A 13,129-nucleotide genomic window follows, 5' to 3' on the forward strand; every position below is an offset into this window, starting at 1 on the left:
GTCGCACCACGGGAGAGTGCAAGTCTACCACTTTACAAGACCAAAAAAGTTCCACCTCAAAACCATATGGCAATGAGGGGAGTAGCCCTTTAGCCTTATAAAGTGGTGGTAACTCTTGAATTCTTTCAATGTGGGATTACATTACCACTACACTCTCCCTTTAGTCATTTTAGTGTGGGACAAGATAATGCTCACATGTGGATTGTTCATGGGATCAACAAAAAACCATCCATATATACTTTCGATGGTTATCCGGGGTCCTTCCATTCGAAGATTGACATTTTCAACTTCTGATAGCGTCAATAGATGACCCCCACCACCATATCCTCTTCCTACTTACGAGGGTTAATACTCCTGTTGTATATCCTGCTCACTTCTATGTTATTTTCATGCACCTTGCTAACCAAAACCTTCGTTCAGCTGAATGACTGGTGGTGGTCAACCTCCGAGGTTACTTCCCACCAACACCTTCATACTAATAATTAATTAATTATTGTGTACGTAGCATTACACTTGACGTAAAATTAAAGCGCCAAATGTTGCTGGCTTGCTGCCTCGTGGCATATCCCTACCTTATAAAAAGTACAAAACTACTCTTATGAATAGTGTTATACCAATTCTACCCCTTAAAATGTGTATTTACATTTATACCCTCATTAATTATGTACAAGTTTCTTAAATGAATAGTGATTGGACAATTATACCATCTAAAATGTTAATTTACTTATTTGCCCTCATTAATGATAATTATCTCTTTATTTTATCTATTAAAAATAATGTGTGGACATTTATACCCTTAAAATATTTCTTTATATATTTTCTCTCATTATGCTGCTAATAACTAAAATTTTAATATAAGTTCAAAGGGAAATAGATTCCGGATATGACTAACTATACCGCGCGCATCGCGCGCGTTAGCTGCCCTAGTATAGCTAAAAGTTTGTATCAATTATATAATATGATATGGGCTAGCCAAAATATAATAAAGGGTGTAAACAAATAAGAAATAAGTTTTTTTTTTCAATCATATTGTGAATATATAGTCGCAACTCGCAAACTTCCAATTGAAAAAATAAGAAAAGAAATAGAGGGAGTATATGCTAATGCATTTTATATGAATATGGTGTACTATTGAGTTGGTATGTAATTTAAGCTTCTATAAAATGCATAAAATAAAACAAGGGTTAATTGTATACGGGAAATTCCCTATTTCTCATGGTGAGAAACAAAATTTGTTTCTCATGATGGCATTTTCGTGAATAAATCAACAACTTTTTCAATATTGCGGGCTCCACAGTTGAATAAAGTTGAAAAAGTTGTTGATTTATTCACAAAAATGCCCTTATGAGAAACTAATTCGTTTCTCACGGTGAGAAACTGAGGCTTCCTCGTTGTATACATATAAGTGCAGCATTAAATAGATTTTATTATTTGGTATTAATTTAGAAATGAATTGAATAACAAAATCACGTGAAAATGAGTGTAATTAATGGTGTATATGATCTTGAAATATTCTATTAAAACAATATATCTATGTAATTGTGTTAGTTGGCCATGTATTTATATGATGTATATGACCTTGAAATATGCAGTTGTAGGTTCAATTACTTTGATGTGCTATTGTGTTGGGCAATGTTGGTGGTGCAAAACAAAAAGAAGAAGAAAGGAAACAAAGCTCAGAAAGAAATACTTCAAGGGAAGATTAGAAGAACAAAGGATAAACCAAGAAGAAGCTCAGAAAACTAAACTCTTTACAGAGAATGAGTTAAAGAAAGCAACTGACAACTTCAATGAAAATCGCGTAATTGGTAAAGGGGGACAGGGTACGGTGTATAAAGGAATGCTAAGTGACGGGAAACTAATTGCTGTCAAAACATCAATCTCATTGAATGAAAGCCATTGGAAGGAGTTTATAAATGAGGTAATTATTCTTTCGCAAGTCAATCATAGAAATGTAGTAAAGTTGCTTGGATGTTGCTTGGAAACTAAAACTTTACATTTAGTTTACGAGTTCATACCAAATGGTACTCTTTCGGAACTCATACATAATCCTAACGAAGTGTTTCGAGTAACACGGGAAATTCGATTGAGAATTGCATCTGAAGTTGCCGGGGCTATTGCTTATCTACATTCATCTTCTTCAACTCCTATTTATCATAGAGACATAAATGAAGGAATTGTGTCTTCGATAAGTGCAATTACTAGATATATCAAGGATCACTATTATGGAGATAATAAGTTCATTCTATTGGGGCGTCATCCTCTGTTGCTAGACTATGAGAGATGATCTTTGGGCTAGTCAAATAGCCCAAAGCCCTTTAGAATGGATCCTATATTGGTCACACACAAGGGTATTGGGTTAAGCAAGTAAGAGGCCCATTAATGGGCCTCATGAGCAATTAACTAATCATGAATTGGATTGGGCTAGCATAGTTAGATTGGAATTAGGTTTTGGGCTTTTGACATGGGCTCTTATTTAGAGATGAGATCTATAAATAAGAACCATGCCTAGGGTTTGCAGGAGGTAGTCATAATTCACACACAGTGAATTTTGACATCAAGGCAACCAATCCCAAAACCCTAATCCTCTCTCTAACTCGTGGCTATCTCTCTCCTCCCCTCGTCCGTACAGCCGGCCACCCTAGGTGGCGCGTGTGGTGTTCGTGGTGGTTCATAGTGGTTCGTTGCTCGCTCTTCTCCATAGAAGGTCAATTGAAGTGTTCAATTGCAACTAACTAGCATTAGTGGAGGTCTTAACTTGTGCCCGTGGACCAATTAGAGGAATCACGCTTGGGGTTCTTTATCTCCCTTTGTTCTTGCTCGATCGCACGTGGAATCACGCTTCAAAGGTACGATTATTTGTGCTTTATGTGTTATGCGTTAGATCCTTGGATTAGGTACTGTATGAATATGATTCATGTTTATTTTCGCTGCGTAGTACCTATAAAACCCTACAATAAAATCCTGTAATATACTCTTGGATCACAAGTACACGGCCAAAGTTTGTGATTTTGGAATTTCAAGATCAATTAGTATGGATCAAACCCACTTAACAACTTGTGTACGTGGGACATTTGGTTATCTCGATCCTCAATACTTCCGTTCAAGGCAATTCACCGAAAAGAGTGATGTTTATAGTTTCGGGGTGGTTCTGGTTGAAATATTAATAGGACAAAAGCCAATTCGTATGACTTCAGACTATGCAACGAGTTTGGTGATGCAATTTGTCGAAACAGAGGATTCGGCTTTATATAAGATGCTTGATCCTATAAACTTAGAAAGTAGTAATTTAATTGAAGACATAATGGTAATTGTAAGTCTTGCAAAGCGTTGTCTCCACCCCGAAGGAGCTTTAAGGCCAACAATGATGCAAGTCGCCATTGAACTAGCGTGTTTGAGTAACAAGGTACCTGCTAAAGTTACTGCTTCATCAGAAGGAAACACATCAGATCTAAGCTAAGTCGAGAGTTTTCTTCTACAAAAACACATCTAGACGAATCATGATCCGGCCTTTTGAATCTATTTTAATTAAAATGTAGTTTGATTTCGAGAATGCCCCAGTTTCTCACGGTGAGAAACGAATTTGTTTCTCATGGGGTATTTTTGTGAATAAATCAACAACTTTTTCAACTTTATTCAATTGTGGAGCCCACAATATTGAAAGAGTTGTTAATTTATTCACGAAAATGCCCCCATGAGAAATAGGGAATTTTCCTTTAATTTCTAAAGGTGTGGAATTGAAGATTTGTACTTTGTTTTTGTATGGGTTTTTATCACATTGCTGAGCATATGTTCCTAAACAATTTGATTATCGTCTTTTCATCGTATTAACTTACAAAATTGATCTGATTATCGTCTTTTCATCGTGTTAACTTACAATAAAAACTAAGAAGCTTACACTTAACCTACAAACTCAATTGACATCGATCATGAAAATTTATAAAATAAGACTTGATGCCCAACAACCAAAGTATTTACATTCCTACTTGAATCATACTTTGGTCATTTGGGCTTATGAATGAATAGTGTCCCTTGAAACAGAGTTAATTTGGGCTAGTATGTTGTGTTAAGCTAGATGGTTGCAAATATTTTTCGAAAATTATACGTAGTATAATTCTTTTTTTTTTTTTTTTTTTTTTTGAGGAAAGTATAATTCTATTTTAGAAGCAAAAAAAAAAAAAAAATGCTGAGTATTTATTTCAAACAATAATTCAAAGCTTTAAAAGAAAATTTAACATTCAACTAGTCAATTCTTTCAAAATAATTAGTAAAAAATTTGATAAAAATGCGGAGATTACATAATTGGTCATTTAGATAGATTAAAATATTATTGATTATGTTTTTTTTTTTTGAAACAATTATTGATTATGTTTTATTTTTCATAATGTGTCAAATTTTCAAAACTAAATGTAAAAAAAAGTGTGTCAAATATTGCAAAACGGAAGGAGTAGAAAATGCAAACGATAATTAACGATTATATGCAGCTATAATTACTATTGATACCCCTGTTTACTTTTAGTTGCAACACTTTAAAATTAGGGATTTCAATAGCTAACTCTTTGAGAAAAAATATTATCGATGTTCTTTATGCCATATGTCAATTTGTGTAATATTTTATCAAAACTATTTGCATATATACAGACAATGTGTTGGACGTTGTGTTGTTGTGCAATGTTCTAAACAATAAACATTAGTTGAGCTACTTTGATTTAGCGACTAAACGGTAAAAAGGTATTGAGTTCGGTGTAGAAATATAAATGTCTAATAAGTTCTAAGTACGAAAATTTAAAACAAAAAAACATATAGAGAGTTGAAGATGGATTTAATCATACATAGCTAAACATAACTTTAGAAATCAATTTAGGGAATTCAACCGACAATTATTACTTTATTAGGCTTTTGAAATCAAATGGGGACAAATATGTAAAAGAATATTGTTAGGAATATAAAAGTCCATGCTCTATTTACAAAAGTTTTTTTAAACTATTTATAAGGTAAGGATAAGCACATACTCTTACAAATTAAAAACAAATAATAATAATATATGCATGTATCATATTCAAATTGGTCCCATATCTCCCAAAACAATTTTTTTGACATGTAATTTTTTTAGAATTTTCAATCGATCTATATCTATAATAAAAGTTATGCGTTGACAAAAATAAATTAAGGTGAAAGAAGTATAATAATACTTAAAGACCATTCCATACTTGAATTAGGTAAAATTCTTTAACATTCTACTAACTCTGCTATTAATCAATACAACAAGAAACTTATCTTAGCAGGTCAATTAGTCAACACATCAAAGTATTATTAAAAAGATACATACATATTTTCATCACCATCAAAACCAGAAGTGTAACATCAACAACATAAGTGCCAAATTCCACACAAATTATATAAACTCTGATCAACAAAACGGCCTTCTTTAGCTCTTCATCAACAAGTATGAAGTAAATGCATCTCAACCTCAGCAGAATCTGAATTCGTAGTGAGTTCAATGTGATCATACGTGACTGATCTTAGATAAGCATTGTCTGTTTCCATAGATGGAGTGATCATACTAGAGCTCCTTGTTGTCCAACCGTCGGCTTGAGCAATTGGTGTAAGAGGTGGCAAACTAGATGAATGTTGATACCATAGCCCTTCTAGTACCGTAGTAACTTCTTTCATCGCCGGCCTTTCTAGTCCAGTAGGATTCAAGCATTGTTTTGCCAGATTAGAAAATTCCATTATATCCTCTTTCTTGCTACCCTCCAAAACTGAAGGATCAAGAATTTCGAACAGAGTGTTATCATTCATTGATGAGACGAAATACATTGCCAAACTTCTTTCTTCTTCTTCTTCTTCTTCTTCTTCTTCGATTTTGCCACTGTCATCTACTAGTCTTACTTCTCGGATTGGTTTTTGTCCTGTTACAAGCTCGGCCAAAATTACTCCGAAGCTGTAAACATCACTCTTTTCAGAATATTGGCCCGAAAAGAAATACTCAGGATCCAAATAACCAAACGTTCCTTGGACACCAGTTGTTAAATGAGTCTGCTCCACAGAAACTGCTCTAGAAATCCCAAAATCCGATAACTTTGCTCCAAACTTATCATCCAACAGAATGTTGCTAGATTTAATGTCTCTGTGGTAAATTGGTGTTGTAAACTCTGAATGCAAATAAGCAATTGCAGTAGCAATATCGAAAGCAATTCTGAGGCGAATTTCCCATGTGAATATAAACCCGTCAATGGATTTATGGATGTGTTCTGAAAGAGTTCCATTAGAAATGAACTCGTACACTACAAGAGGTATGTCATCTTCCAAACAACATCCTAGAATATTTACCACATGTCTATGTTTGATTTGTGATAGTAGAATTACCTCAATGATGAATTGTTTCCATTCGCTTTTATCGAGGGCTCTTGATCTTTTAACCGCGATAACTTGACCATCTTTTAACATTCCTTTGTAGACAGTACCTTGACCTCCTTGTCCAAGCACACGATCCTTGCTAAATTTGTTTGTGAACCTCCTTAGTTCTTTTAATGTGAAGAGTTTAACTTTCTCAGTAACTTCAACATCAGAATTTCCTTGTACATCAAGTTTTTTCTTGAAGTATTTTTGTCTAAGTTTAATCTCCTTTCTTTTCTTTCTAGTTTTGCATCTCCAACACCCCCAACAACATCCAAAAATTACTAGCGGTAAGCAAACTGCATCCATTGCAACAATAAACATTATATTATGGATCAAAATTTGTTTTGCAGTGCACTGTAAAATATATGGTTCGAAGGATAAAAATAATAACTTCTTCAAGTCTTATACGTGGCTGGCCACACCGTATGGCCAGCCATCATGAAGATTACTTCGTTAGTGTTATAGGGGTTACTCATTTAGTTTTACAGGGTTACTTCGTTAGAGTTATAGGGGTTACTTAGGGGTTACTTGGCCAATATAACAAGGTTACTTGATCAACGTTATTGGGTATCTTTGTTCTTTTTCAAGTGGCCCATGGTGTTGCCAGCCACACACAAGACGCACTTATCCATAAGATTATTGTGCAGAGCTCCTCTAGCTTAAGTCTTGTGTCATGAACAGTATATGCTAATTTTCATAACAAATTATATTAATTCAATAATAACTTGTGTACCTAAAATAATATGTTGGTGGTTATTTAATGGTAAGATTAGATTAATTTTCCTTATTTATAAGATTTTGTTGGTAGTTAAATGATAAGACAAAACTACACTTGATAAGACAAAATTACCTTATTATCATTGGTCACAAATATATATGAAAGAAAAACAAAAAAAAAAAAATTAGATATAAAAAAAAAATAGAGCCACCATTACCAACCCCTACCCAGCCGACCGACCACCACGCCGGTCAAAAAACCCTGACTCACCTCCCTCCCTGACCAGTGTTAGATACCCTACTCACCTCCGCTCCTCCTTCCCCCATCGCTGGTGCCTAGGCGCACCTCCGCCCTCCTCTCCTACCACGAAATCCATAACCGCTGCAACAAATACACAATACGCTTTTCAATCGAATTTTTTATCCACGCTTTAACAAAAACCGCTTCCCCTGTTATTCGCGCAGGTGTTGCACCTACCTGAGTGGACGAGAGAAAGGTTGAAGGAGAGTAGAGGAATCGAATTTGGTGAGAGGTTGAGTCCGATCGAATATTTTAACCCAGGGGGAAGGAGATCGGGTTGGTTGTGTACGATGCAACGGGTGGTGACTAGTGGCGGGTGGAGGGGCGACTCAAGGGTGGGGAAGGGATGCTAGGTCAGCGCCGGCGAGGGAGGGAGCTAGGCGGTCAGGGTGGTCCGGTGAGGGAAAGGGGAGAAGCTGGGATTTTTTTAAAAAAAAAAATTAATTTTTTTAAATTTTTTGGACCAATTAAGGCTTAACACGTGTCAAGTTACCTGTTACAATAGGTCATTGATTTTTGTTTACAAGTCATGACTTGGTAGAAGAAAATGCCCCCCACCCAAAATTGGAATTATTAAAAAATAATCAAAAGTTGAGATTAATTAAAGTAAATGGCCCAAAGTTGGGATTAATAATACCAAATTTTCCAAATTTATTTTCACTAAAATGAAATCATTTTAGCTGATCCGAAATTATTTTTATTGATTCGCAATCATATTTCATCTTTAAAGTGACGAATTTTTATTGAACTAAATATTATTTTGTTAAGGTGAAATGAAAATGGCTTAATTAATTAAATATAATATCATATAACTTATAATATAAAGCTAAACTTTTAGCTAGGCGACGAGACAACGACACTTGGCGTTCCAACTTTTCACCAAGTGTAGCGCCACGTAGGATAGAATTATATAGAATTCAATTTGTAGGACAAAGAAGTTAGTTTAGACATCTAATTTCAATATAATTTGGATATAATTATCCAATATTTAATATGTACAAATTGAATTATAATTTTATTCAAAAATAATTAGATTATGACTCATAAATTATCATGTAAACTTATTTTATATATGTATCATAAGATTTTTTTGGAGTGAAGAAATTAGTTCAAAAAGAACCACATCCATTATTTATAATATATTCTAATCGATTAAATTAATATACTTAACAATCTAATATAATTTTATTAATGTGTGTACAACTGTCAATCGGGTCGGGTCACAAGTCATTTCGGACAGGGTCATTATTTCAGGTTACGGGTCAAGAAATGTTTTTCACCAATATTATTACTATTAGTCATTACATGTCTACTACATAGTTTAAATTGTCATAAAAACACATCAATTCCGATCCTAACTAATTTTGTATCAATGATACATTTTAAAATTTGACATATAGATTGAAAATTTATCTTAAAACTCAATAAAAAAATCCGTGTATCGCACGGGCCGTGTCAGCGCGCCATGTAGGATAATAAATTTTAGTGGTAGCTAATTAAATACGAGATTATTTATTTCTTTTAGAATTAAATAATTTAAATGAAACGTATGCAAAATTAGCGAATGAGATTTTCCAGTTTAAATTAATAAAATATAAAATATTATCTTTTGGTATCAGGAATTTTATCTGAATATATAACAAATTTTAGCACATACATATTTATATAAAAAATAATTTTACAAAATTCAAACAAACCATGCATCGCACTAGCTTTATCTAGTTTCATTTTAAATGAAACTCTAGTATGGTAAATAAGGAAAAGGGATCATAAAAAAAAATCCTAGTCATTTTCTCTCTAGGGTTATTCAAAAAAACGTGTTCCATAGGTCGGAAATTTAGCTATTTTCATCTCTTTCCCTTAAGTTTTTTTATGCTTCGGTTATTGGATTCAATAAAATTACAATCAATCTTTAAAGGTTCCAAGTACCCCTATAGTTGGTTTTCATCTTAGTGTAGTAAGTGCCCCTATGGTGGGATCGTTTCAGCTTTATTTTTGTTTTATGAGTTTATTGTGGTAGACAAGTTCGTTGTTTTATGGGTATTGGGGTAAATAAAGATTTGTGTGAGATTGAAAAAGAGGTTAATCCTTCTACTGCCTCTGTTAATAGTTTTGTATAACTTCGGAGGACTTTACGGTTCACGATGCAAAATTTGATAATGGTGATTAATGTATTTTAGGGGTGTGTAATTAAGGTGGACAGAGAATGTATGGATAATTAATCAACCACCCTCTGCCACCAGCAAGACCAGCCAACACCACCCACTCCCACCACTAACAGTTTAACACCACCAACACCGCCTTCACCACCACCACCACCGCCTTCACCAATAACCCGTGAAACCAACTCCATTACCAACCCCACGAAACCACCACCACTACCAACAAAAGACAAAACCCAAAACATGAAAAATCAAAACCCATAAAGACCCACCCCCCATGAAAATCAAAACCCAAAAAACCAACCCCATGAAAAGAAAAAACCAGAAAATCCACCCCCACGAAAAACAAAACCCAAATCTGACGGGAAACCGAGAAAATACCACAAGTCCATCACGAATTGAAGTTCTTGAAAGTTGAAGAAAGAGAAAGAAGATCTAAATTCCGTAAAACCTACTACAAATTTTTTAAAAGTTGAAGAGAGAGAATGAAGATGTAAAAAGATGAAGAGAGATAATGATATTGAAAGAGGAGAGAGAAAATATGGAGGAAGATGAAGATGTAGATGAATGAAGATGTAGATGAATGAAGATGAAGATGCATGAATGAAGATGGTTTTGGGTTTCTTGAGTTGAAGATAAAGAGTTGATGAGTTAGATTGAGTTGGTTGGGGTGAAATTGGGTAAGAAATTAGTGATTAATTAAATTAGATTATAGTTAGTAAATTGTGTTATAATTTTTTTAATGAGGGTAAAATTGACATTTGACTAGTTTTTTTTTTTACTAAAAGAGGAAATAAATTTTTTGGTTGCACAAAATGTTTAGTAGACTAATATTGTAAAAGTTGCAGATAACATTTAACGGAGGTAGTATTATAATTTGATGAAATAGGGAAATAATTTTACCCAAAATAACTTCATATCTTTCATATATCCAAAACATCATTGAGAAGAGCTCCCCTACCCCTACAAAAACATAAAATAAAATGTCAAAAGAAAATAATGAAAGTTAAAAGCAACTATTTATTGCACGCAATCAATTTGTTATGAGTTTATGAATGTACTCGCTATGTTTTTTTTATTCCCTCCATTTTCATTTGTTTGTTCCATTTAAAATCTCCAGATACTATAATGAAAATGAAATCTAATACTTCAAGGATTTTTCTATATTTCAAAAAATAGTATGTACCATGTACGTGTGATTATCCCCGGCTCAAAGGTAAGTGAAGGTCCTGTTTTTACTTTATAAAAAATATTGGCCCATAAAAGTTTGCTTAGAAAAGTTTAATTTGATAAAATCCATAATGTATAAATCTGAAATGAAAGCAAATGTTGGGTTTTGTAGGGAAATTTAAGAAAAATTGTGTGGCAAATTATTGTGAAAAGACCAACAAAGAGAGATAAATAGGCATGTACGAGGATAGGACATGCTTGTTCATGGATCGGATATTCGAATATCAGAAATAGATATTCAAATCAGATCCGAAAATTTCGTTTGGTCTTTTACTTGGATTGGGAACTTCTAGACTTTATGTTTGTGGCTGGCTGGCTATGGAGATGGATTTTCTAGATTGGGAACTGTAACAGTAGCACTAACAGTCGGAGTAGTGTAACACTTAAAAAAGTTGATGGAGTAACAAATCCTACGTGATTATATTTTGAATCATTAAAAAAACATTAAATTAAAACATTAAATTATATTTTGAAAGTATTACGATTAATACAAAACGAAGGGAGTATAAAATAAGATAAAGCTTACCATCAACCATACCGACAAGCCCCCATTCAAGCACAACAGGTACGGCAGTTATCCCAGATGACAACGGCGCATGAGTACTTAAATATTCCTTGCTAATTAAGAAGGCAGACCTGCAATTTCCAGATATATTGTTGGTGCTCACACTTATACTGTATTTCTTCACCTCTGTATATTGTTCATACATGGATGTGGATGCTAATTGAGCCTTACAACAGCGATACCCATCGCATCTGTTTTCGCTTTCGACTGCTGCAGGTGGATGCAGGGTACAAACAGAGGCACATCCAGCAATGATTTCACCCGTCTCATTCAACAATAAGGCGTATCCTTCGCATCCCACTGACGCTAAAACATTTCCTCTAGATTCATTTAATGAATATCTAAAGGAGGAGTTGCCGAGGTTGTGGCTTGTGCTCATCTTAGTATGCCCATTACTACTGCAAGTAATAGCTAATGGAATTTTTACAATTATCATACCCTTCAAACTACTAAATGCTTTATTAAATACTCTGTACTTTGTTTTTGTAGAAAAGAAAAACCTCTTAAATCTTTTCGAATGAAATATATTCAGTCAAACCTCGAGAATCTCGAGGTTGAGCTTCTTTAGAAATGGTTTTGGTAGTGATGAAGAGGAATTACAAGAGACTGCAAAGTTGTGGTCCAAAAAACAATTTTTCGCCGTATCAGGACCAATACCAAACGGGTAAGGTATATCAATATTTCCACACCGGTGTATACAGTCGTCTTTATCTTTACGTAGCTCAGATGGTCTCCATAAACTAGATGATATGATTATTGACACAAGAAGTAAAGGGTATGAGTTTAGGATTTTCATTTTTGCTAATGTTAGAGCTCCATCCAAGCCTAACAAGTTTTAGTGCCGTGTCTCATTTCTTTTCTTTGGGGTCCATTGATAATGACGCAGCTTGGCATTTACTTAATACTTATAGGGAAATTCCCCGTTTCTCATGGTGAGAAACAAATTTGTTTCTCATAATGGCATTTTCGTGAATAAATCAACAATTTTTTTCATTATTGTGGGCTCCACAATTGAATAAAGCTGAATAAAGTTGTTTATTTATGAAAATGACACGTGAAAAGCAAAATTTGTTTCTCACCATGAGAAACTGGGGCATCCTCTTACTTATATACAAGTAGTTCATTTTCCGCATTAGTTTGAATGTTTGATTGAACATGTTTATCAGCATATGAGGTTGAGGTGATGGAATGCAATGATCGCTTTCACCTCGCATCCATGAGATTTAGGATTAGATTTTATTCACAAACACATAATTTTTACCATTATTATATTTAATTAAAGAAAAATTCTTACTATTCCTAAAAAAAAAAAAAAAAAAAAAAAAAAAAAACTAATGTTTGGATTATTCAAGAAAAATCCAAACTTTTACCCCATCTTCACATATCAAACCTCGTAGGCTACCTATCCGGTACAACCAAACACCGGTAATATATGCTACGTGGCATTTCATGATTGGTTTTTTGTTTATGTTATTTTAATTTACTTTTCTTTTTTTTAATTGAGTTGTAAACAAAATTAAAACCCCAACCCATCACACTACAAGAAAACGCGCTATTTCCGATGGATACCTTCCGATGGCCACCTAAAGCCGTCGGAAAATACTTAATTTCCGATGGATTTAAAAGCCATCGGAAATTTCCGATGATTTTTAAAAAATTCCGATGGATCATGCCATTGGAAATTTCCGATGGCCTTTAAAAGCATCGGAAATCGTATTTCCTAGGGCTTTTCCCATGGCTTAAGCCATCGGA

The 13,129-nt window shown here is 34.0% G+C and overlaps 2 protein-coding genes across 2 annotated transcripts in view; one reads left to right on the forward strand and one right to left on the reverse strand.

Moving 5' to 3' along the window:
• LOC145613708 (wall-associated receptor kinase-like 1) overlaps window positions 1-3,460 on the forward strand; it is a 45,414-nt gene extending 41,954 nt beyond the window's left edge. Inside the window, exons 3-4 of the mRNA XM_081668783.1 lie at window positions 1,585-2,164; window positions 2,957-3,460. Of these exons, the coding sequence (XP_081524909.1) occupies window positions 1,585-2,164; window positions 2,957-3,460 (1,084 nt within the window). The remainder of the gene's footprint in view (window positions 1-1,584; window positions 2,165-2,956) is intronic.
• A 1,726-nt stretch (window positions 3,461-5,186) lies between these two features.
• LOC145614926 (putative wall-associated receptor kinase-like 16) lies at window positions 5,187-12,026 on the reverse strand. The gene is made up of 3 exons (XM_081670001.1): window positions 11,339-12,026; window positions 10,486-10,545; window positions 5,187-6,698 (listed from the first exon to the last, which is right to left on the reverse strand). The coding sequence occupies exons 1-3, from the start codon at window positions 11,811-11,813 to the stop codon at window positions 5,440-5,442; spliced, it is 1,794 nt and encodes a 597-aa protein (XP_081526127.1). The 5' UTR covers window positions 11,814-12,026; the 3' UTR covers window positions 5,187-5,439.
• Window positions 12,027-13,129: the final 1,103 nt, after the last annotated feature.

Source organism: Chenopodium album, chromosome 25, assembly GCF_948465745.1.
Source record: "Chenopodium album chromosome 25, dcCheAlbu1.1, whole genome shotgun sequence".
NCBI lineage: Eukaryota > Viridiplantae > Streptophyta > Magnoliopsida > Caryophyllales > Amaranthaceae > Chenopodium > Chenopodium album.

Bases quoted from the DNA above. Each gene is read 5' to 3' on its own strand.
- LOC145614926 (XM_081670001.1), bottom strand. From the start codon at position 11,813: ATGATAATTGTAAAAATTCCATTAGCTATTACTTGCAGTAGTAATGGG. The intron at 10,546-11,338 runs GTAAGCTTTATC...ATGTTTTTGTAG, and splicing joins GCTTGTCGGTATGGTTGATG to GGGTAGGGGAGCTCTTCTCA. The intron at 6,699-10,485 runs GTAAAATTATTT...CAATGGATGCAG, and splicing joins AAGATATGAAGTTATTTTGG to TTTGCTTACCGCTAGTAATT.